At 40.8% G+C, this 24376-nt stretch overlaps 1 protein-coding gene across 7 annotated transcripts in view; it reads right to left on the bottom strand.

Annotated features, from left to right (window-relative positions):
* Positions 1 to 331: 331 nt before the first annotated feature.
* Positions 332 to 24376, bottom strand: part of LDB3 (LIM domain binding 3) — a 191317-nt gene continuing 167272 nt past the window's right edge. For 5 of the 7 annotated variants that reach the window (XM_089510600.1, XM_089510599.1, XM_089510602.1 and 2 more), the window contains 5 exons: positions 18661 to 19003; positions 13901 to 14081; positions 12010 to 12130; positions 10315 to 10430; positions 342 to 8707 (listed from right to left, as the gene is read on the bottom strand). In XM_089510600.1, the coding sequence (XP_089366726.1) occupies positions 8618 to 8707; positions 10315 to 10430; positions 12010 to 12130; positions 13901 to 14081; positions 18661 to 19003 (851 nt within the window). In that variant the 3' untranslated portion in view covers positions 342 to 8617. Of the gene's footprint in view, positions 8708 to 10314; positions 10431 to 12009; positions 12131 to 13900; positions 14082 to 18660; positions 19004 to 24376 lie in introns of all 7 variants that reach the window. The other 2 variants (XM_089510606.1, XM_089510601.1) reach the window with 2 other exon arrangements.

Below are 24376 nucleotides of genomic sequence, written 5' to 3'. Positions count from 1 at the left end.
CAAATGCAGTGAACTGAAACCTCAGTAATAGTATTCAGCATTATCAGCTTCTTTATCTCTGAAGTACAGTACTTGTTTTATTTTAAGTCTTTACCATCTACAACATGCATATTTGAGAAATTATTCTAAACTGTACAAGTAAAATGATATAATGGATTTTTTTGTAAATATGAACAAAAATCATACATGAATGTTTATACTCCAGTCATTTACATTTAGAAAAAGAGTGTGGAGTTTATGATTAATAATCAACTTTATCTCAAATCCTTAAAAAGCAAAGAATTCACCTTTTTTATTCACTCTCTTGAATGTATATTCTGTCTCTCCCTCTCTTTTTATTACACATCTGAAAATCATAGTGATAAAAATACTACAAATAAAATGTTCAACATTAAAAAGCACAGCAAACACTGAAAGTGATTTAATACACAATTCAAAACCTTAAACAATAGTTCCTGTTTCATGTGCAGCCACAGGAAGCTCAGCTGTGCTTCTCTTACAATTAATTGCTTCCGTTGTATATAAAATTGAAAGTATTGGGTACTCTGGGGCGGAAAAAGGATATCCTCATACACTGCTCCTATTTCCTTACCAAAGGCTATTACCAAACCTTTCACCATTAATTCATTTATAATACATTATCCTGTGATGACAAAAGTGACACAGAAACACAAGGCCAATTATTACCAGGAAGGTTGTACATTTTTGTTCTCTCTTGCACTTGGATTATGTTTACAGAACGCACCTTTGATATGTGTTTCATTTTTTAAATTTTATAGAGCAAGGGCTTAAATATACTCAGTTCTCCAAAATTATCCTTACATGCATAGGTATGAAATTCCAGGGCCCCTGGTCATAGAAAGCTACTTTTCTTTCTAGTAAAAGGGTGTGCATATCCTCTAACATTTCTCTGATGAAGGCTGGACACTTGTGCCCAGGGAACAAGAGTGTGGTCAAGATGACAAAAGTTATTGATAAGACAGAACACATAAACTAGGAGAGGCTACAATAGTTTGCTTTCACTTGAGCCTTCTGGAAAGGGCAAGACTGCACCCTCCTTTTCCCACTACTACGTTAACTGAGTACAAATCACATTTGCATTATGAACTCATTTTGCAGCAATTGAGGTAAGCTAAGGTGCAGGGGGGAAATGGAAAGAGGAGAAAGAAACTGGGATGTTCTAAAACCAGCTGTAAAAGTGGAATGATAGTGGATTAAATAAGACAATGCCTGCCAAATCAGTACAGTTGGAGGGTGTAGTATGATTTGTACTTTGTCTCTTTGAGTAAGTCATCCTCAGAATAAATGACTAGTAGACAAACTTCCATGTAATATTGGTAAACCGTATGAATCATTGTTAGGAGGTATTGCAAAGGTCTTAGTCAACCCACTGCCAAGCAGGAAAGCAGAAGCAAGAAGTGGTGGTGGTGATGGTGCTGCTGCTACTATTTGTTCTTGTGTGTTTGCAAGTCATTTTTGACTTATGATGACTCTAAAGCAAACTCAGCATGGAGTTTTCTTAGGAGGTTGGCAGGTGCCTTTCTTTGAAATTAAGTGTGACTGGCCCAAGGTTACCCAGTGGGTTTCCATGGTTGAGTAGGGACTTGAATTCTGGTCTCCCAGTGTCTTAGTCCAACACGCAAACCATGACACCATATTGGCTCTCATTACTATGACTTCCAGCAATCTTGATAGATGGCCTGTCCAGCATCTCCTCTGCAAAACTTGCTATGAAATAGACTAATATTCCTTGCCTGGAATCATTTATACTCATCAAACAAATCAGCGTATCTTTAATATGCATAATTTATTTAACCACTGCTATGCAAAGGTTCCAAAGCATTCTGAATTACTGAGGTTTGTGAGGATTCCAGGAAGACAGGATAAATTCATGAAGTCTGTATGCTGGTGAGCTGTATGCTTGTGATGTGTGTGTGTTTAAATACCAGCCAGTGATATTTATATTACCATTTCAGATTCCAAGAAAAAATAGTATTGCTGGTTAACTTGAGTAAGATTAATGATGCCAAAGTGGGTGGGAAGAATATGCTCCTGCCCAGAATTTGCATTCCTGTGGCTAGCTCCCAGGTTGCTAACCAAAATTAACATGGAACCACCCTGATTATTTGTTTAAATAATATAACCTTATCTCAATCTGAAATGCCTACAATTGACAGAATAGCTGCTTGTATGTGGCATGAATGTGCTATAGCACTTGTTATACTCCATTTTAAGAATTGCTGCACTGGCACAGAAAGTCATAAGAGGGTTTCAACCCACATAGTCTTTGAGACTTCTTTCATACTAAGCTAATGTTGGAGCATAGCTCATGTGAAAGAGAGCCATCTGGAATTTGAGTGAGTATTCTGGCAAATGTAGGTTGCACAATGCAACTGGAACAAGAGCCAAAGGTTGCATTAAACCTTCTGTGTGCAAATTCACTTAGGAGAATGGCTGGATCAGAAATAAGGGATTGAGTTAAAATGCCCAGTTAACAGCCAAAATGCCACCTATTCAGAGGCTTGGTACCTTTGAAGTGGGATCAGGCACCATGGTTCATAATCACTCAGAGACCTAATTCCCACCAATTTGTTAGTTTAAAGTATAATAAGTTCTTAGTAACCTCAATGCCCTTGTCTACTGACATTCAGCTGGCTTCTTCCATGCCTTGCTTGCCATCATGAAGTTCTCCGCTTTAGTCCAGGCTCAGGGCTGGCACATCAGTACAGGCTTCAACCTAATATGTACTTAAATGGGAAATCAACTGGGAATACTTTTGAAATGTACAGTTGGCCCTCTGTATCCATGGATTCTTTAATCCATGGATTAAAGAATCCACTGCTTGAAATTGTTTTTTTAATCCATTTTTTTTACCATTTTATATAAGGGACATCATTTTACTACACCATCATATATAACTTTAACATCCACGGATTTTGGTATCCATGGGGGGTCCTGGGACAAACCCCCAGCAGATACCAAAGGCCCACCGTATAGATTCACAGCCGGGAAAAGTCAGCCACTAGCATGGCCACTGACTTTCTCCTCCCCGCCAAAGCTCACAAAAAATATACACAGGATTTTCTGTTTTGGTAATATTTTATTTCTGTTGGCACAGTTAATCCATGCAAGGTATACTCACTCACATCTCACAAATCACACATTACACTGGGAATCCGAAATAAAAAACTTAAGTGATCACATCCAAACTCTATGTAAAAGTAAGGTCACAGGCATTTCCATACGTTTTAAAAAGCAAGATACCTAGTATAATTGCTGCAGAGAACAAATCACTCCATTGCTAATTTTAACTTCATCTTTTAAAAGCTAAATATTAGCACCAACTACTTGGTCTTTCTAAATAACACTACAGGACCCAGCAGCTGCTGCTGATTTGTAATTTGTGATGTAGCCCTGACATTAATTAATACAGAGAGAGCTTTGAATTAAACGTTTAATCCAAGCTACTGACCGTTGAAGGACCAAACTCATACCATTGTTTCTGTGCATTTACTTTTATTTTTGTAAATGCAATTATTTTTATATGCAATGGTAAAATTGTGTTTGGTGGGATTCTTTTTTAAAAAATTGTGATTTATGCAAAATGTATTTTCCTTGAGGCCAAACGTTTAAATGTCAACTGCAACGATGGTACAGTCCAAAACCATTAAAATAAATAAGAGTTTTGCTGTAGATTTCAGTAAGATGTGGATGGCACCAAGGAGGTTTTAAACAGATATTTGTAAGTTTCAGCTTTAAAGAAAGCAAACAATTACAATATGATATCATTTAGTAATACTCTTGAAAAAGATTGACGTAACTTTTATTTACTTGGTCATTCACAGGTACAGTATTTGATATTCAAGAAGAAAAAGACAAAAATCACTACCACACTTCCGGGTGAAGCAAAATAGTAACAAGAATACTTCAGATTTAACGTAGCTAATTGTTATGGCAACAAAAGCTGTATCCAGACTGCAGAAATAATCCAGTTTGATAGCTCTTTAACTGCCCTGTCTCAATGCTATGGAATTCTGAGAATTGTAGTTTTGTGAGGCATTTAGCCTTCTCTGTCAGAAAGTTCTGTTGCCACAACAAACTACAATTCCCAGAATTCCCTAGCATTGAGCCATGGGAGCTAATGCGCTCAAACTAGATTATTTCTGCAGTGCTGATGCAGCCAAAGACAGCAGGACAGTAAATATTCCAAGTGTCACTTCTCACTACAACAATTAGTTTACTACTCCACTATGGGCCCTACTCTATATTACACATGCACAGCATTTTTATTCTTAAAAACAGTGCTCTTGATACTGAATTAGAGTATAATCAAGTAAAAGCCCTGTTTGGGTATGCTGAATCCAAGTAAACGCATGAAGTAGTGGGATCATGATAGCCCTGCTTTCTCTTTGCACATTTCCATTGCCTTTTATGTGTGACCTCTGTACAATTCAGAACCCTATAAAATCAGAGTACTAAAGGATATATAGAGCTTCCATTCTTACAGGTTCTCATCTTCAGAAAGCCATTCTCCACATGCAGAGAAATATGTGAGGAAGAATGGAGTTAGCACATTTCCCCATGCTTGCATGTTTACCTGGGATTCTGAACGGTGGTACTATATTATGAAGGTAATGCTACCATTCTGATCTTAGATTAGTTGACAGCAAGTATCACTGCAAACATTTTTGGAGGGGTTTAATTGTGACAATAAACTATTTGTGCAATTGTATGACTTGCATCAGTGGTGAGACACGGGAGGAAGGGACTTACAGCATATCTTCTCTCTCTCCATGGTGGTTTTCCATTCACAGAAGATAAGCTATGATCTTTAACAAGTGTCCTCTTTCTTCACTATGCTACCCACTCAGCAACCTCTGCTCCAGCTTTTAGCAACCAGTGGCTGCAATGTAATATTTTCCAAGCTAAATGCATTTGGGAGTAACTCTAAAAACTACTGTACATAAACACGTACAGATCTCCACTAGGGATGTATAAAATAGGAGAGTTAAATAATGGATTCTGTTCTTTAGCAAGCTGTCAAAGTTGTGTGAATACTGTTCTGCACATTTGCCATTCAAGGGCACTGGAGCTGGAAGGAGCTTCCCCCATGGTTTTCACGTATCTAATTTTAGTCCTCCAAATATTACTGGAGCAGGAAGGGGTGCAGCCGCACCACAGCTGCAACAATGCCATGCTGGCAAACATTAGAATGGGCCTCACTAAGAGACGACTCAGTGAGTAATGACAGTGTTCTCAAAGTACAGTCAGTTTGTGATCTGCTGTAGGGATTGGAACTAAGCCTTGTTAGTCTGGAATATCAGTGCACATTTTGCATTTCTATAGCTTTTCATATAGTCTGATTATATGACTACATGGGCCATTTACACTGGTTACCCCTATCCTTATGTCACCCTGTTCAGATGCTGCAGGGCCAAAGCCTCAATTTCAGTTTGGACTATCTTCATATGGGACAGCCAGCTCCACAATCTGGGTCATCCTGACTTAAACTAGTTTTAAAATATTTATTTTTCACTCTGGATTTCCCACCAAAATCTGGAACAGTCCAGATCAATGCCAGGTGGCTATTTACACATCATCCTGCTGGGCACCTGGTGGCGCCAACACTGGTGCAGGTCTTGCCCTCTGAGGTAACAAGGCACCTATGATGGTTGACGGCAGACTCAGCCTAGCCATATGATTGACACTGAGTGCCTTCCTTTAGCCCTCAGAAGGAGTAGCACTGGGTGGCACTGGGTGGCACAGGAGAGCACTGTGTAGACAGCCACTTGGCGTCATGGCAGAATAGTATGGAAGCATATAGAAGTATTCTAGCCAGTATAGATTCACCCTAAATCTATGAAATCTCATGCTACAATGTCTTACTCAGTTAGACTCAAAAGGTGCTGCACACTGTAGGGGTTGTTTGTCATGCTCTTGCAAAGTAATAGAGAAGACTCACTTCAGAGAGAGTCTGAACTGGAAAAGAGCCCTGGGAGGAGCTGAGTCTGCCATCGCCCATCATAGTCACAAACTAAGATATTAACTCTAAACATGCAAATAAAAACCATTGTGTCTTTTTTTTTCAATTTTTTTCTAAAAAATTGACTAATATGCTAAAATATTTTTAAGAATAAGTAATAATCACACAGTTCTGCAGCAGTCCTTGTTAAAATGACAAGATCAATAAGAATTAAAGTGCTGTACTTGCATATATACTACAAGTCCAATATGCATAACTATCCAAAATACAGATTGAACACAAGGCATAAACTGTTGTGTACTAGAAACATGAATGTTTTGTTGAAGGGGTGGGCTGAATCCAGCACTTTTCAGTCCAGTTAATTTTAACTAGAGAATAAAGCAAAATCAAGAGTTGTTAAAATGCTTCTTATACTATATTTCTTAAAATAAGGCACAGTGTATTGACCAGGAGACAATACTACATAAAGCAGTTTTTTGCCACTGCTTTTTTGATAATAAAATCCACTTAAATTAGTTTATCTATTAGTGTGGATTAAATGGTAAGCATGATCAAAACTAAATTGTGGTTTTTTTTCTTTTTCTGTTTTTTTGTTTTGTTAATAAAGGTAAACATTATTTTCCTATAAACACACACTCATAAATTTCAGTGCTGAGCCTATTAATTGGAGAGTTCAATACTGAGACTACTTTAAAATAAATGGCTTTGCCTTTATGGTCATTTTGTTCATTCCAATGAGTTATTTACATTGGCGTGGGATGTGTGTGGACACTTCCGTGCCTATGTCACAGTTTCGGATGCTCATCAGAGTAGAAATGAAGCCCAGTCTAATCGTCTGAAATAATGATGTAATACTAACTTCTTAAATTTCTAGAATTACAGTCAGAATAAAGACATGCTTCCAGTCATAACACCTCCAAGGCTTCGGATATTTCTTGAGACATAAGATTGAAAAGGGCGGCTAACATTAATTCTGCTCGTAAATTCTAAAGGTTTTATTTCCTTTAGAAGCAAACACCATCACATATCAAAAATGCCAAATTTTAAAAATTTAAACATCGTTTTAACTAGGCATGCATTTTACTTGGGTCTGCCTTGTGAATGGTATTAATTTTGTACCTACTGAAAGCATGAAAATAAGGATGGGCTTCCCTCTGGGTTTTCCCTTTCCTGCTGCCCTTTTAGGGCTGATACAGAACTAGATGCACCTCCTATCATTCTCTCCTTTCAGGGACCAGGCCATAACCCATCAGATGAGGAGACAAAGAAGAGGAAAAGTGCCCTGACCACACAAAGAAATACAGTGTGAATCCTCTCCTCTTTCTCTTTCCTTATATACACAGCAAATTGTGGAAAGCTGGTTTCCTTTTTATGCTCTGAATAAGCTAATTCATTACAAGATCCTGCCCCCCCCCCCCCCATCCCTTCTACTACCACAACAGCAAACAAGTCCCTTCCAACACATCCACAGCCTTTTTTGGTTGGGATACTTCACTCTGGTTTCATCCCACAGGGGTGCAAGATGTAGGTGAATACAATGATTTGGAAATTGCTCATTGTTAGGTTGTTTTTTCCATCAGCACTGAAATCACACTCTCCTTTCTAGCAGGAAAACATCTGCAATGGGCCCCGTACTGCAGTATTCACACACACAAACACATATATCACGACCTTGTAAGATAGATGGCTCTTAGGCAGCTCAGGGTGCGTGCAAAAGAGTGCCATCATTACGCCTATTTTTTTTAACACTAAGGCCAGTTCATACTCACAACACTTGTATGAGCTGCTTCCCCAGGATGGTCTTCTGTTGCTTTGATAATATGAGTATAAAGAACTATGTATGGGGAATCAATTACATGTTTTATTTCACTACAAATGCTTCCCAGTTAGGAGAGACTGCACAACATTCATCTGGAGGGAAACCTATACCACTGGTCCTGACAATATGGTTTCCCTATATAAAGAGGGCCAGGGTGACATAGAACTGTATGTACCACAAGGAAGTAGTTCCCATGTCACTGAGAAGAAATGTGAATAAGCTCTTGTGTCTGCATTCACATCTTGACTAGGTAAACTGTTGGGGTTGCTTTCAGTTAACTCTATGTGGTTTACACAAGCCTATACAATATTCAGTATTGAGAAGAAGAATGATAACATAAATAATGGAAAACAATCCTCTTTACTGAAGAATACGTAATTGACCTGCTGATATAAATTGTTACTTTAAAATGTATTCTACATGTACTGTTTTGGCACTTTTGAGCTGCATCATAATTCTAAGAGTGGTATCTATTTATTTCCTATCACTGCTGTGCAGCCTAATGTCTGCCCTATTTAATACAGGAGAAGATATTAAATATTTAGAATTTTATGTTACACTTTTAAAAATGATTTTATCCCTTTTTGCTGTTCATTTTGCTCAGACTTTTGCAGCAATAGTTCACTGTCAGGTTTTGAATATTCATTCACTTTTGGTATGGAGGAATAAGATCTCCATATATAAAAGCAACTGAAATAAATTGCAGAAGTGTTTTTAATTCACCAACCCACAATGAAAAAGCCATAGTTATCTATATTTCATTCACTGAACCAACCACTAAATATTTTTCTGCTTGTTAGCTTCTTGTTCTTCCTTTAGACATTGATGGCATGGGCATGCTTCTTGCAAAGTGGCTTATCCTTCTTTGAATAAAATGGTTGACCTTCCAAATTCACATGGCACACCTGAAAATTAAGAATACATTAATTTTAAATGTAGTCAAAGATGGTAAGAGTCTAATTTTTTAGGTGGGTTTAAGCAGAGAGATTAGGTAGAAATAATAAATATTGACTGTGCATCGGCTTACTGTATATATTCGACTACAAGTCGATCTCATGTATAAGTCAAGGGTAGGTTTTGGGGCCCAAATTATGGATTTTGATATGACCCATGGATAGGTCGAGGGTAAAATGTAGTGGCATATAACAAAGGATCTTTAGAATGAAACAAAGGAAAATGATGCCAAAGAACTTACAAAATTCCAGTTCCACTAAAGGCTTGATGGATGAGAGAATACAAGGTGGTCAGTGCTTCCAAGACAGATTGGACTCTTGGCTTTTACCTGGGGAATGATTCCTTTCTTTTATAAGTATTAAAGTATAGTACTTACATTGATCCATGGATAGGTTGACTTAGGTTTTTGAGATCAATATTTTGACTAAAATTTCTAGACTAATACATGAGTATATACAGTATACTACAGGAAGAAAGAAACTGGGCTAAGCAAGATGCATCCGTAATGCAAGGGTGGAGAGTGAATTTTCAGTTATCATGCACTAATATGCTAGGAGGCTTGCAATCACCTGCTTAGACTGAATAGGCAGCTGCAGAAAATGAAGTCTGCACCAGTAATGCTGCAAATTTCACACACCATAGATATTCTATTCCCACCTACTATGGGTCCTGTCTCCACCTACCATCAGCTATAGCCTCCAATTGACATTTCCTATGAGTCAATCACCTTTTATACGCAAGTCTCCTTGAGGTAAATACTGAAGGATATCTTTGCTATTCAGGAAATGACCAACATCCCACTCTGAACCCTACAATCATTATATAGTAGAAGTCTGTAATAGGTGGCTTCCACATTCAATTTTACCATTCTAATTACCAATCTAGAAGCATAGGAAAGGACAGGAGAGGAGATCAGAAGTTCTCTTTGCTGATGTCCTTTTTGTGGTAGGTTTTGTTCTCCTTTGTGACTATAAGAAATAAGGTGAGGATGTATTGTTCACCTCCCACACATCCCCCAAGTGCTTCTCTGCAACATCACAATGTCATGAAGGCTTAAGCAGACAAAACATTTACTCTTTGGTGGATGTAGGCATCCACATTATGGGAGCAAAGGTGGCCAGTGAAGAAATCCTGCTGCCATTCATAATGAATATGAGATTGATTTATTTTCTATCTACACAGTGGTTTTTATTGGGGGAACACTGCCTCCAACCCATCTACCTCATATGTGCGAGAATATTAGCCTAGAGCTGTGGTTCTCAACCATTGGTCTCCCAGAAATGTGGGACTTCGGCTGTCAGAATTCTGGTGCATTCACAATATTGTCTGGAACCTCTGGAAAGTGAAGGCCAAATCACCTGGAGGACCAAAGTTGCTTATAGAACCACTGGCCTAGAGCCCTTCTTCTTGTCATGGTACCTTCCTATGAACAAGGTTTTTCCTTCATATGAGGGAGCATTCAAACATGGGAACTCTCCCCTAGGGAGTCAAGAGGACTAACATCCAGCTCAGTTGCAAGTTTAGAAAAGTCCCAGTCTAATTCAGTAAAGAAACATACAGCACAAATGAAGCAGGTATCATGCCAGGTGTGTCCAAGAGCTTCAATGAACTTATCTCCTGCTTCAACAGGGAAATCACATCCATGACATTTGGTGCTGAACAAGGCAACGTAGTCTAGAAGTGGAAAAAACAAATAAAAACTAAATTTAGAACATAAGCAGTATTAACTATCCTCCAGTACACAGGATTATTGGGTTAGACATACTGGTTTATTTATGCTTAAAATTTCTTTTGCTGTCTTGTGAACTTTCTTGAGATGTGCTCATATTCCTTTCATTATAACAACCCATATATTTGAATACAGGAGCAGTATAGTTTGGGATCAGGGTAAAATGGCTTTGAATTTCCATTTTGCTATAAGAATTACTTGGTGACATTAGGCCAGTTGATATATCTTGCCTTATCTCATGATAGTTATGAATGTAAAAAAAGAGTGGCAGAAAAAATCATGACATCATATTGACCTCTAATATAGAAAGAATATGCATCTATGACCTCTAGGATAAAATATGCAAAAATCTTTCTTTAAAAAAAGAACAAAAGCAGACTTCTTTAGCATGAGGAAATCCTGATGAGGAAAATCCTAGACAGGCCAGACTCTTCACAGTCCCGGTTTATTCTGTGTGATAAACACACATTATTAATTTTTGTGTGTGGAAAAAATGGCACTTTCTATAGTGAAATGAATTCCCTGTAACAGAAACATCATTTCTGAGCAGAGAACAAGTTTCTCATGTAGTAAAAAAGCATTTTTGGTGCAGAAAATAACATTTCTATACATAAAATGGTGTCTTCTGTCCCCCCTCAAACTCCACATGCATTCTTTTGCAGAGAGTAAGTCCTACAAATACTCTTTAAAAATATACAATTTTCAATGACTTTCTCTCATTAAGTAGAAAAATTGTAAAATTATTCATTTAAAACAAAATTTAAAGTGATTTACATACCAAAACTATCTGTATAGGTCCAAGACTCACTGCAGAAATAATACAGTCTGTGACCACTTTAACTGCTCTGGCTCAGTTAGCCTTTTCTGCCAAAGAACTCTGGTGCCACAATAAACTACAGTTTCCAGGATGCCCTACCTCTGAGCCAGGACAGTTAAAGCAGACTCAAATTGGATTATTTCTGCAGTGTGTTTTGATCCATGGGTACAAAGCTCCTGTGATCAAGAACCCTGAAAAGTCTGGATTCCTCATCATGGGATTTATAAGTACTTTGAACTAAATATGTGAAAGTTTGGGAATCTGACAAGTGCACAGTGAGAAAGGTGCTCCCCTATGTGCTCCCCTAGATCCCTGGCCCCAGTTTAGCCCTACCCAAGAGCATACTAAAACCTGCATGGTGCATAATATTGCATTATGCATAATATTGCGTTATGCACTCTTTGGGCAGTGTGCCCACCTAAGCAATTGAAAACTAGGGGAATGGGTCCACTGTCTGGGAGGCTGGGGTGGGGAGGGGGAGCATACGAAAGTGTATTTAAAGTCAAGCAATGGCAGGAAAGTGGCTGAGTGCAAAGTAGATCCATTTCACATTTGCTCCAAGGTGGGCACAAGTTAGTTGAGAGTAGGCACCATGCCAGACAGGGCCATTCTCTTGGGCAACTAACTTCTTTCTTGCCCACAAAAAACAACAGACCATCGGCACACCTATTTCAGGCAGGCTTCAGTAGCGTTACTGTGTTCAGTACCTTTCTCGCAGTAGGGCTCGCCATCCTCCATGTGGAAAAGGCTATTCCCAAATGGTTTCCTGCAGGCAGCACAGACAAAGCAAGCTGTGTGCCAAGTCTGCCTAAGGGCATGCATCACTTCCTGAAAGGCAAACAGAACAGATGTCTCTTGCACTGCTGAAACACATTTCTCTGAGAGAGAGAAACAGACCAAAGGCCAGGCAATGAACTGTGGAACTTATGGGCTGCTTCAATTAGAAGGGAGAAACTTTGGGCTGAAATATTTAACCCTTCCTTCACCCAGTGATTTTCTCCCTCAAATCAGCTCTACTCAGGGATGTAGCTTGGGTGGGCAAAAATGAGAGCCTCACCCTCTCCCATGAGTTTATCACATGAAGAAGATCAGGAGTTTATCCTGGGAATATCCCAGAAAAAATGCATAATTATGCATAACGATTTCACAGGACATCGCACAAAACTCGCCATTAAAGTGGTCACAAAGAAACATTAATGCACATCTTTTTACTTTTGGGATTTCAGCAATGCATCACTATCATTTTATTTGCGCAATTGTGTGTGATAATCATTCGCACAATTACTCGCCATTTCCGCTTCAGTTGCAGGATGCTTTAAATGCGCTTTAATCTTTTAATCTCTTTAAACTGTACTCATGCAGTGTACAGAATCACAGAACTGTCCAGAAACACAGGTGTTCCTCAGAAGAATCAGTAATATATAGTCTGACACCTGGGTAGACACTTCGACTAAGAACCAAACTACATATTATTATTATTTTTAATTTTTTATTAAATCAATCAATTAATAAAACAATAATACAAAAATGGAAAAGAATATCAAAATAACAGACATATATATTTACTAGAAAACCTAAAAACAAAAAATAAACAAAAATAAATGACTTCCTCTCCCCTGCCAGCTTTAAATTTGTATTTTGAAATTTCTTTTATTTCATCTATTTCTCTGCTAAACTATCTACGTCTTTCAATCTATTAATTTTAAACCTGTTTTTCCATCTTTTATCAATGACAAATGATATTTTATTACATACTCATAGTTTCAATACCTTATACCATTATACTAAACAACCAAATTACATATTACGTCCCCCTTTACTTTTATTTAAAAAGGAGTGCTGGTAGTTTTTTTTAAAATGTCTAATGTAGCATAGATTTTAGCCCTAAACTTCAAGTGATTAGAAGAAAAACACGACTGGATGGACTTGGCGTAGTTAATGCCCCTGTTGTAGGTCTGGCAATAGTTAATTACATATCAGGCAAGTGTTTAGCGGCTTAGATGTTGAGATGGGAAATGCTTCCTCTTTCCAGATTTTTAATTCCTATTTACAGATATTATGTAATTTAATCTGACATTCTGTCCTTTTCTCCTGATGTTGACAGCCCTGCATCATTTATGGTAGCAGCATGCCTCATTAATGAGTCATCAACAGCTAGTTTAATTAACTTAAATGAATGTTTGCAGAACAACCTGATAAATGAGCCTAGATGAAGGTATGGCACTCATGAAGAAAATCCAGGTTGCAGACAGGAGCAGGTTACTTGCTGGTCTGCACAGAAAGTAAGTGGACAGTCTGTTATGTCCACAAACTGATTAAAACTTTTACCAAATAACTGTAAAGATTGCAGCACTGATTCTTAATTGATGAGAGTCAGAAAGTGTCTGACCTCTGTGTAGAGTAGGCCACAGTCCATCCTCCAACCACTTAGTCCAGATATTGTTAGACTACAACTCCCATACTCCTCGATCACTGGTCACACAAGTTAGGGCTGATAAGCACCAGAGTCAATTGCAGTTTTTCACCACTGAGCCCTTGTGCTAAGATATGGCTGTATGTATCTTTCTGGCATTTTGTTGTTTTAGCTTGTGGACTTACCCCCATGATCTTGGTATGGCATCTGGCACAGGTTGGGGCGAAGAACTGCTCATAGCAGCGCTCACAGTAGACGCTGTTCTGTTCTTCGACAAAGCCCACATCAGCCAGGGAGGCCTTGCAGTAGGCACAGTTGAATTCCTCTGGATGCCAAGAACGACCCATGGCCACCAGGAAAGGGCCCCTATAAAATGGTTTCAGCATTAACTGTCTCAAATATTACAAATGAAAGGATACCACTATAAGACAAAATGGTATCAGTTTTATAGCACTTGAATCTCTGTCGCTTTTCTCAGCAAATCTTGAGAAAGATGATTTGAGAAAGGTTCTGAGAAATGTCTACCAAACAAGCAGCTTTGGTAGTGGAAACAGCATCCCTACTCCAAATAAAAGTCTTAAGGTGCCTTAATGCCGAAATACCTTAAAGGCACCAGATCCCATCTGATTATGAAGGCTAAGTGAAGTCAGCCTTGGTGAATATTTGCTTGGGAGACCACCAATGAATACCATGTGCTTCAAGGTATATTTCAGAGGAAGAAACTGGCAAAAACACCTCTGAGTATTCCTTGCATAAGAAAACACTATGAAATTGCCATAAGTCGACAGGTAACTTGAAGGGGTGCGTGTGTATGTGCGCACGCGCGCGCGCACACACACACAATGCTTTGAGATTGCATTAACTTTAGTGAGCCAAAGTCCACATCACCATATACACAAAGAATAGTCTTCAGGAAGCATGTATATTTGCACAGAATGGGTATAGAAATGGGAAATGTGGCACCAGCTATACCTACATTATATCATCGCTATGTATTGATGTTTTGAGGCTTTACTATACTTATTTTATATATTTTGAACTTTAATTAATCCCAGCTATATGACTTCCCTGTGGGTGTGTCCTTGCTAGCTGTGGGCTACACTTCATGAACTCTGGATAGATTGGAGCCTGATCCATATAGTGATACATTAGTGCCACATGACTCTTTGTTGGAAGTGTCTCTGATAGATCACAGCCATTTTCCCAAACTAAAATTCCCAACATTAGAAAGAATTCTTTTAGCATCAGTTCATATTTGCAAAATAGAGATGTCAGAGGTGTATCAAGCTGTAAACATAGGAATGATGCTGTTTCAATGTTTTAAAAGGGGAGGGGGGGAAGAGATACTGTTGTGGCTTTACATTCTGCCTTTGGAAGTAGGTGTGCTGAGTTCCCTTCTCTCAAGAGCAGTAATGATATTCATTTGGTTCTCCAACAAAGATTCTCAGAGCCTCCCTTCTTCCTATTATAGATTTACCCTCTTGGACCTCTGATGCTATTTCTTGAAATATTTTGTTACAAGGATGACGATATGATGACAATAATAAAGAACCCTCCCAAGCAAGAAACCAACCACATGATTTAAAATCAAATCAGATAAGGGACACTTTAGTGACTAAAAAAAAAAAAATGAAATATGGTGGTGTTGCATATATGAGGACAGCTGAACCAATTTTCGGGGGGTGGGGGATGTATAGTCCAATGGCATGAATAAATCTAACTGGAAAGTTTTCCAACTTGTCGTCTTTGGGAAATCTTTTCCACATTGTCTCACCTGCTGATTGGCCAGAGAATGATGGCAGAAGGGGAGCTGTGGTGACTATTATATTGAGAGCTGTGATATAAGGAGGGCCCAGAGGTGCAACCAAATGCCAGGGCATGAGGGCAACAGTGTTTTATGCCTTACTGTGAGCAAGCATGTTTCATGGTCTGATGTAGGAAGGACTCCCCATCTTGCATCTGTGAGATGACATTCTCTCTGTAGTTTGCAACATGGACTATAGGTGTGGCATTTTGGACCAGACCATCTGTTCATGTGGAGCAGAAAGGACAAGTTGTCCTCTAAGCTGGTCCAACATTATTATTCTCTTGAAGGAGAAGCTCTTGGTAAGTTTCTGCACTGCCCTAGAAAGCCATATTAAGATGACTGGACAGAACTGGAGAAGTTCCAAAAATAAGAGCTCCTTCCTGCATATGTATAATCTGTTCTAGGAACAGTAGAATCAAAATTAATTAAATAAATGAATAAATAATACAAAACACACAGTGAAATAGACAGCAGTGCAAAACCCTTAGGGCTCTTCCAGATTGGTCTAAGGAGTTCCTTGGGTTCTGCCAGGTTCTGCCAGTTGTTGCCTTTGCATCCACTTGCTCCTTTTTTCTTTCTCTTTTGGTGAGTTGTTTGTAGCTGTTTCTTAACCTAGGGCTCTTTAGAGGGTTTTAAAAAGCAAAATAAAACAAAAGACCCAAACAAAAATGGGGCATGATTAGCTGAGGTGGCCCCATGGCTTGAAGATCAAATATTTTTCCTCTCAGAATTTATTTTCTAGTAGAGTTAAAGAGTGGTAGTGCAAAAGTGCCATTTCGCTGGTGCACTCTAGGGAGATTATCGCACTGCGTTCTGAGACCGTTCTCATCACATGATGAGAACGGAACACATTTGAGTATACCGCACGTATGTGTTCCAATCGGGTTCTCAGAACGTTTAAATGTGTTCCAAATGTGTTCCAGGAGGGTACAGATATGAATGTGTTCCCAGAGAGCTGAAACGTGATGAGAACGTTCCAACAGAGGTGTGTGCGATATTCTTATCTGTTCTCAAATCCGTTCTCTCATTCCTCCGTCTCCTGATTGGCTGAAAGAATGACAGGCAGGGAGGGAGGCAGGCAGGCGAGCGACTGCAGTGAGGGAAGGTGTGTGTGTGTGAGGGGGGAAAGAAGGAGGGAGGGAAGGGAGGAAAGTTGGGACAAGTGAGAGAAGAGGAAAGAAGGGAAAGAGAGAGAAAGAGAGAGGGAAACAGGGGGGCCAGAGCAGAGAGCAAGAGGGAGAGGGTCTGGCTGCTTCTGCGGGGGCCTCTAGTGTTATGTCCAGCGGGGCTCCTGTGCTGGCAGCCTGCAGGAGGCAAGGATGGCAGGGATGCCCAGGACCTTCTCCTCCTTCCCTCCAGGAAGGAACCCACAAAAGCTCCTCTGTTTGGAGCAACACACAAAAGCAAGCAAACAACTCCCAGAATTCCATAGCAAAGAGCCAGACAAGAATTAAAGCGGGGAGGGAAGCTCACAGGCCCCACCTGGAATATTGTGTCCAGTTCTGGGCACCACAATTCAAAAAGGAGCGTGTCCAAAGGAGGGCGACTAAAATGGTGAAAGGTCTGGAAACCATGCCCTACAAGGAACGACTTAAGGAGCTGGGGATGTTTAGCCTGGAGAAGAGAAGATTAAGAGGTGATATGATAGCCCTGTTTAAATATTTGAAGGGATGTCACATTGATGAGGGAGCAAGCTTGTTTTCTGCTGCTCCAGAGACTAGGACCCGGAGCAATGGATGCAAGCTCCAGGAAAAGAGATCCCACTTCAATATTAGGAGGAACTTCCTGAGAGTAAGGGCTGTTCGACAGTGGAACACACTCTTTCCTCAGAGTGTAGTGGAGTCTCCTTCCTTGGAGGTCTTTAAGCAGAGGCTGGATGGCCATCTGTTGGGGATGCTTTGATTGTGATTTCCTGCATGGCAGAATGGGGTTGGACTGGATGGCCCTTGTGGTCTCTTCCAACTCTATGATTCTATGATTCTATGAAGGCACACATTACATGCGCACACACACAGGAGGCAAAAGGCTGACAAGCAGCCAAAATGGGGAATTGGGATGACAGCAGAGGACTCTTCTTTTCTAACCGGTTTAAAGAGCTGCTATGGCTGCCGGGGCTCTGCCCTTGGCCCAGTCCCCTCCCTGGCAACTTGCTTTTCTTCGGCTTGAAGAGACCTGCATGGAGCTCCTCCTTCTTCCCAGCCTTGCAAAGGAGGTTTGGGATGTAACTTGCAAGGCTCATCTCTCCCCATTTCTCTTTCTCCCTGCCTTCCTCCCGATCCCTCCTTCTTCCCTCCCTTCCCTCCCTCCTCCTTTCCCCCCTCTCTCTCACACACACACACCTTCCCTCACTGCAGTCGCTCGCCTGCCTGCTTCACTGCCTCCCTGCCTGTCATTCTTTCAGCCAATCAGGAGACGGAGGCGGCCTTGGTGGAATATGTTCTCGGAACGGTTTCAGGAATCGCTGTGCGGTAAAATGCAGTTCTGATCACGTTCTGATCACGTTCTAGTTTACTAATGCAGTAATATCTGTTCCAGGAACGTTCTCATCACGTGATGATAGGAACGCTCTCAGAACACAGTGCGATAATCTCCTAGCACTGAAACTCTAAAGGAGGTGGAAAAAGAAGGGAATATATTGTTCCAATATGTTTCAGAATTAAAAGAAAACAACTTGAGGGTGTAAATAAAATGCCACAGCTGGTGCTGGGGAAAAATAATTTAGGGAAACAGAGGCATTGTTTGGCTATTTTAACCCCTCTGCCCCAAGAACTAGGGTAATAAACAACAAAATCTCCTAATAAATAGGCCCCATCTGGATTAGTGAGCCTTTGTGTGTGAGCCTTTTTCAAATCCTGCAATATCAGTGAGCCAAATGCCTGATCTCATGATTTTTACACAATCACTCAATGCACAAAATGTTGGTGATAAGTGAAATGTCACAGGATGCAGCTAGTGATTAGGGGGGGGGGGGAGGAGAGAAAACTGTACTTCACAACTGATCCCTTGGTCAGTAGGGCAATTTCACCACCTGAACTTCAGATAATTCAGCTCTGGAGCATCACTTGACACCATGGCTCTGACCCTGGTGATGATGCTTTCTCATCTCCCCTCCCTCCGGAGAGTCCCAAATGGCCGTACCTGATTATGCTATTGCAGTGTCCACAGAGTGGAGTCCGGCTGCTGGCTGGGAAGCGCTCAGCCCTTTGAATTGTGCCCCTGGCCACAGCAGGTGCCTGAGAGGAGGCTGGGATTGAAGGAGGAGGATAAGCTGGAGTAGAGGCAGCAGGAGGTGGGACTGGAGCACCCCGTGGCAGGATATGCTTAGTGACCGTGGTGGTACTTTTCCCAGGAGCAAATTTCTGGGAGAATGAGTCATCTGTGATCCAGGGAGGACGGCTTGAAGGCTCAGGTTGGCTTGGAGTATAAGTATGCACAGAGGCCGGAGCCGGAGCCGGAGCCGGAGCCAGAGCCGGTGCTGGAGCTGTTGTGAGGAAAAGAAACCAAATCTCATTTAAACACATGTATTTTTACTATTGGAAGGAGACATGCTGGATTCCAAGGAAACATTATATTTGAATTGCCAATGGACATTAAATTTCCTTGACTTTGAAAATCTACCAGTGACCACATGGCCAAAGGCGGAGGTGCCAGCCTGCAGATAGCCCTCCTTACCATCTGAACTAAGACCAGAAACAGAAAATGCAGGCCTATGACTAACATCTTCAATTTCTTTCTCCTGTTTGCCTGATGAAGAAGCCAATGTGACTTTGAAAGCTTGCAACATGTAATTGTGCATTTTGGTTGTTCCAATAAAGGTATCATTGTTTGGATGTTATTGGAAACCATAGTTATTTCCCAGATCATCTCTTTCAAGCTGCAGCTGCCTCATCTGACCCTAATTACTGCGTAGCCCCATAATCACAAATCAAGTGCTACAGTAAATCCAAGGATATCAGATAATCCCCTATCTTGAGAACCAACTGAACTATAAAAGACACTTTCCAGCATCTGCTTTTCCTATTTATGAAGGTCACCAGCACTAACACTGCAGTAATTAGGTGTGTGTGTGTGTGTGTGTGTGTGAGAGAGAGAGAGAGAGAGAGAGAGAGAGAGATCTAAAATACATATATAGAAATGTGACATCCGGAATGGTATTGCATATGCCAGGCTTTTCCAATTGGCTAGGCTTATGGGAGTTGTTGTCCAGGATACTTGGAAGCTGCCCACTGCAACTGAAGGCTGACATATTTCAGGCATGCATGCATTCATTTAAAGATCCCCCCCCCCCATGTTCAGAATGTAGTGACTACCTACAAAAGGAAATCTTAGGCCATAAACATCTAATGGTGTCTCTGTACGTTTACATGCATTTGACAATTATTAATTTGAAAAAGGGTGTGAATGCTTTCATTTCAGTTTGATTTCTCTCTCTTCTCTTAAGTAGGGATAAGATTTTTGTTCTGTTGTAACCAACTCATTAATTTTTCTAGCGAGAAACATGCCAAGGCAAAGCCCGCCAGCCAGCCAGGCTTGCAGTTTGCATGCACCGCCTTGCATAGTTCTTTCAAAAGGAAGACAGCTGTAGGGACTCCCTCCTGGAATGGCAAGTATTTTGTCTCCGTTATTACACTGCTTCCTGGCTCTCCTCCCCCATGCCGCCATAATATCCCTTTGCTTCTATTAAAAGCTCTGGGGCTTGCCTTTTTTTTCCTCTGCCTCCACCTCATTCCCCCCACTGACTTCTTCCAGGTTCCCTTCCAAGACAGCTTATTCATTCCCAGCTTGCCAGTTAGTCTGATCTGATCTGTTGGCAGAAATTACAGTCCTGAGTACTTCTTTTGACAGAACAGCAGTGATATTGTTTGGTAGCTTATTGACCTCTCCTCTCAGCCCCCTACTTTTTACTGATCCATACGGTTGCTGTATGGTTCCTCCTGAAACTCAGCCGCCTTTGGAGAATGCCACCATTGTGCTGGGCACAGATATTGTGCTGCTCCACCATCTTTTGAATACCACAGCTGTGACAGCCTGGGTAAAGTAGCATTGGCATTTAACCCTTTGCAGAAACCATGTCATTGGAGACTCTTTCCTTCCTCTTTCCTTTCCCAGCTTTTCCAATACAGTGGGCCCTCTGCATTCACTGCGGTTAGGGATGCAAGACCCTGGTGAAAATGGAAAAACCACAAAACACCTCCCTAGGAATCTATAGGTCTGCCAGTGCAATTCTATGGTAAACTTCTGGCAGAAATTGACTATACAATAGTGCTGGAAGACCTAAAAATGCCTAGAGAAGTGTTCTGTCTAGGTCCTTCCAACAGAAATTGACCATGGAATCATGCTGGAGACCTAGAGATTCTTAGAGAGAACATATTAATCAGATCCGCAAATAATCAAAATTGGAAAAGTGAAAATTGGAAAAATGTGGAGGGCTGACTGTAGGTTTACCTGTAAAATGTTCAGAGAGGACTTTGTTCACATAAGGTACATTTTAATTACAGTACTGTGGTCAAAGAAATTAAAGTGTGCTCAACATGTTTCTCAGGCTGTTGGCTGTGCAACTTAGAGGTAAGCCATATGTTCAGCAGGTATAGCTGCTGTGAAGTAGTCACTTTAGGTAGCAGATGGTAGTGTGTATGCATGTGTGTGGGGATGGCAGCAGCCTCTCTAGCCAATTTCCTTTGTGCTCCCTAAGTTACCCTGTTTGTTTGAAAAGGTGTGAAGTATATACCCTAAAACTGTTGCAGAGACTGAACTGACAATCTGGTTGGCTTCTGTATATAGAGTGTGTTTGTGTGTGTTTGCGTGTGTGCCATTTTGTCCTTTACCTCAGACAGCAAACTGTCATGCGACAACCCAAAGTGAATTGTACCAGGTACAGGTTAGGAAAATTGCTTGCAATTGTAACTAATATCTCTGGGACATTCACAAGCAAGACATAGTGGCAGAACCACTCCGTCATTAACTGTTCCCAGCATGTTGCCTCTGAAAGTGGAAGTTCCATTTAGTTATGGTTGCTAATAATTTTTGAGATGGATTTTTGCTCCAAGGATGCACATGTTCTTTCCAAACTCAAAATGATATGGACCCTTCTTTGCTGAAGGTATGTAAGCAGGGGTTGTTGATGGTATAGATTTGCATCCTGCACTGTACAGCCTACATTGAGCTGGGAGGGGGGTCTACTAGATGGCCTTCAATGTCCCTTCAGTTGGAAGATTCTGTGATTCTATGATTCTATGAAAGACTGAAAAAGTTATTCCACTGGACAACAACTCACAGAAGTTCCCAGGCAATATGGCAAGTGATCATGTGGGCTTTAGTGTTCTGGGAGTTGTGGTCAAAACAGGTGACTTTTCCAAGCTCTAGTGCTGGGGAGTTAACAGCAGAGACCACATTTCTAAATGAGAGACTCGGGTGACTGAGTTTGAGCCTCCTCCTCAATGAGCAATATATGTTAGATATCCACCACATTTAAATTTGAAAAATGTCTATCTCTTAATTATTAAATCTTCCTTTCTGGTTTGGTTTTGTTTTTCTTCACACACATTAAGCAACAAAAGTTCCTGCAGTATGAATGCAACATTCCCCACCATAGCTGCAGGCTTGTTTTTGTTTTTTTTAAATGCAGAAATGGTAAGTAGAGTTTAAAGATCTCTGAACCAAATTCCCCACCGCCCAACTATGTTAAGCCCCAAGGTGCTGCTATTTCTGTCTTACAAAGTCAGTCAAAATTAAAAGGCAATATTTAATCTCTAATTGTCAACTTGAAAACCCTCCCACCCCTGGCATTCTGTAATTAAACAAGGTGATTTCTTCTGTTAGTTGTGTTCCTAGTTTTCACTATCAAAGAATAGTTGCTTCCTTAGTGAAAGATGGCATTATTCCCATGCCTTGCAATATTCTGTATATATGCTGGGGCAGACACTACCAACCTCAGATCCTTCAGTGATATTGAAATACGCCTGCCAGAAACCCCAAACCAGCATATTTTTTCACATGTTTCTGTGAGTGCCCATCAGGACAAGAGTACAGGACTATGGCAAAAGTGGGCACCACCATTCCACACATCTTTGTTTTAATGGTTTGAAGTGAGGCTCTGGACATACAGTTGTATACATATATATCTTTTGATCACATTCTGAACAGTCTGAAAAAGGCAGGACTCCTGATCATGTGAAGAAAGTCCTCCATGCATAGAGTCCAGGTTTGGGAACTCTTTTCATCTTTTTGAAAGGGACACATATATGTTAGAAGTGGGTGAAGATCACCACTCAGTCTTGCCACCCACGAGACTTTATTGTTCATAATAGCATTTTAAAACATTAAAGCATTATAGCCCCATAACACTATAGTATCTTGATGCTAATTTTAGAAAAGTATTTCTGATTGTACACATTGACCATTTAGCATAGTGCCAAGCCATTTTGATGGGTCCAGAAGCCTTTTCCCTTCCCTCAGACCCTGGATGACGACCCTCCCTCATATCCCTCTTCTCTTTGAATAGCAACTCATGCTCCTTTGGAGCCTCTGAGGTTCAATTTTCCATTCAAAAAGTGTCCCCAGGGCTGGTTTCAATCCTTAAAAGGCCTTCAAAAATGTCACTTCTCATTTTCTAAATGAAAAAAAATAAATGAATTGGGGATGAAAAACAGCCTCAATGGAAATTATGTTAAATTGGCAAATTGTTCCTCCAGAAGCTTCTAGGGCTGCAATTTGTCACTTTGAGGAGAAAAAATGGGGAAAGGGGGCATTTTCTGGAGTGGGTGGGTCATGGAGATATGCCTGCAACCTGTGGCCCACACTTTGCACACTACTGAAGCACATGTTTCCCCTTCCTGAAAGTCCTTCCTTTTCTCAGCCAGTGAGGAATTCTTGCTTTCAGTGATAACAGAAGGGATTCCCTTGGTTGCCTTCTCAAGTGATTAATAACAGTGAGGATTCTCCTCATTTCTCTTTCTTTCAGAAGCTGGTGGCTCTCACTCATTGCCTATGTTTGCCAGATAAACCCCAACTGCAAGACTCAACTGGTGCCTCAAAGCGTGGGCTGAGAATGATCTATTCCTCAGGACATTCAAAGACATTAATTGAAAAGCCTCCCCATTCCCTGTGTTATGAAATGAACAAAACCAGAAGAAACACCAGCCAACACTTTGACTGGGGACTGGATGACATCAGAGGCATGATCAAACCCCTGGTATCTTCTGGTCCACAGGGAGCTGTGTGCTTCTGGGGGTAGATCCACACTGCATTACATTTCTCACTCCTGCAGCAATGTATTGTACATGGAGCGGAGTGCCCTTGAAGAGTGAATGGCTACAAAATATGGAGTGGGCAGATAGCTAATAGCGATTCACCATTGTGAACACCTTAGCTTTTCACCGATGGCTGATTTGTTCTTAAGCTCAGTTTAAGTTGTTGATCTTGGACTTTGAAGATTAGCTTGCCTGGAATAAAGGCATATGAAAGACCAGTTTCTCCAATATAAATAATACACAATTTGAAATCCTGGTAAGCATGCCTCCCCCAACAACTTGGACCCTATCCACTTTCCACTATCGGAGAAACCCTGTTCCCTGGCTTCCAAAATCACTAGAGGATGGGAAATTCAAAACCCTGTAGCAAAGTTCTGCTTCTGAGACCACAGTTTCCCACTGCTAGGTGTGTGTGGATATACACAATGGTGCTACTGGGGGGGGGGGGGGAGTGCAAGGGGTGAGGCAGGTGAGGCCTGCACTGGGTGACACCCCAGAGGAAGGTGTCACCTGGTGGATTGATATGGACTGACAGGGCTATTGGGCAAGAGAGAAAGGGTGCGTTTCCACTTTTCCTGCAGCCACACTGGACCCTAAATAGGGCT

Source organism: Sceloporus occidentalis, unplaced genomic scaffold (genome assembly GCF_023333645.1).
Source record: "Sceloporus occidentalis isolate IW3139 unplaced genomic scaffold, rSceOcc1.0.p SCAF_2, whole genome shotgun sequence".
Taxonomy (NCBI): Eukaryota; Metazoa; Chordata; class Lepidosauria; order Squamata; family Phrynosomatidae; genus Sceloporus; species Sceloporus occidentalis.
The sequence above is the reverse complement of the archived record's forward strand: the minus strand, read 5'-3'. Positions and strand labels throughout refer to the sequence as shown.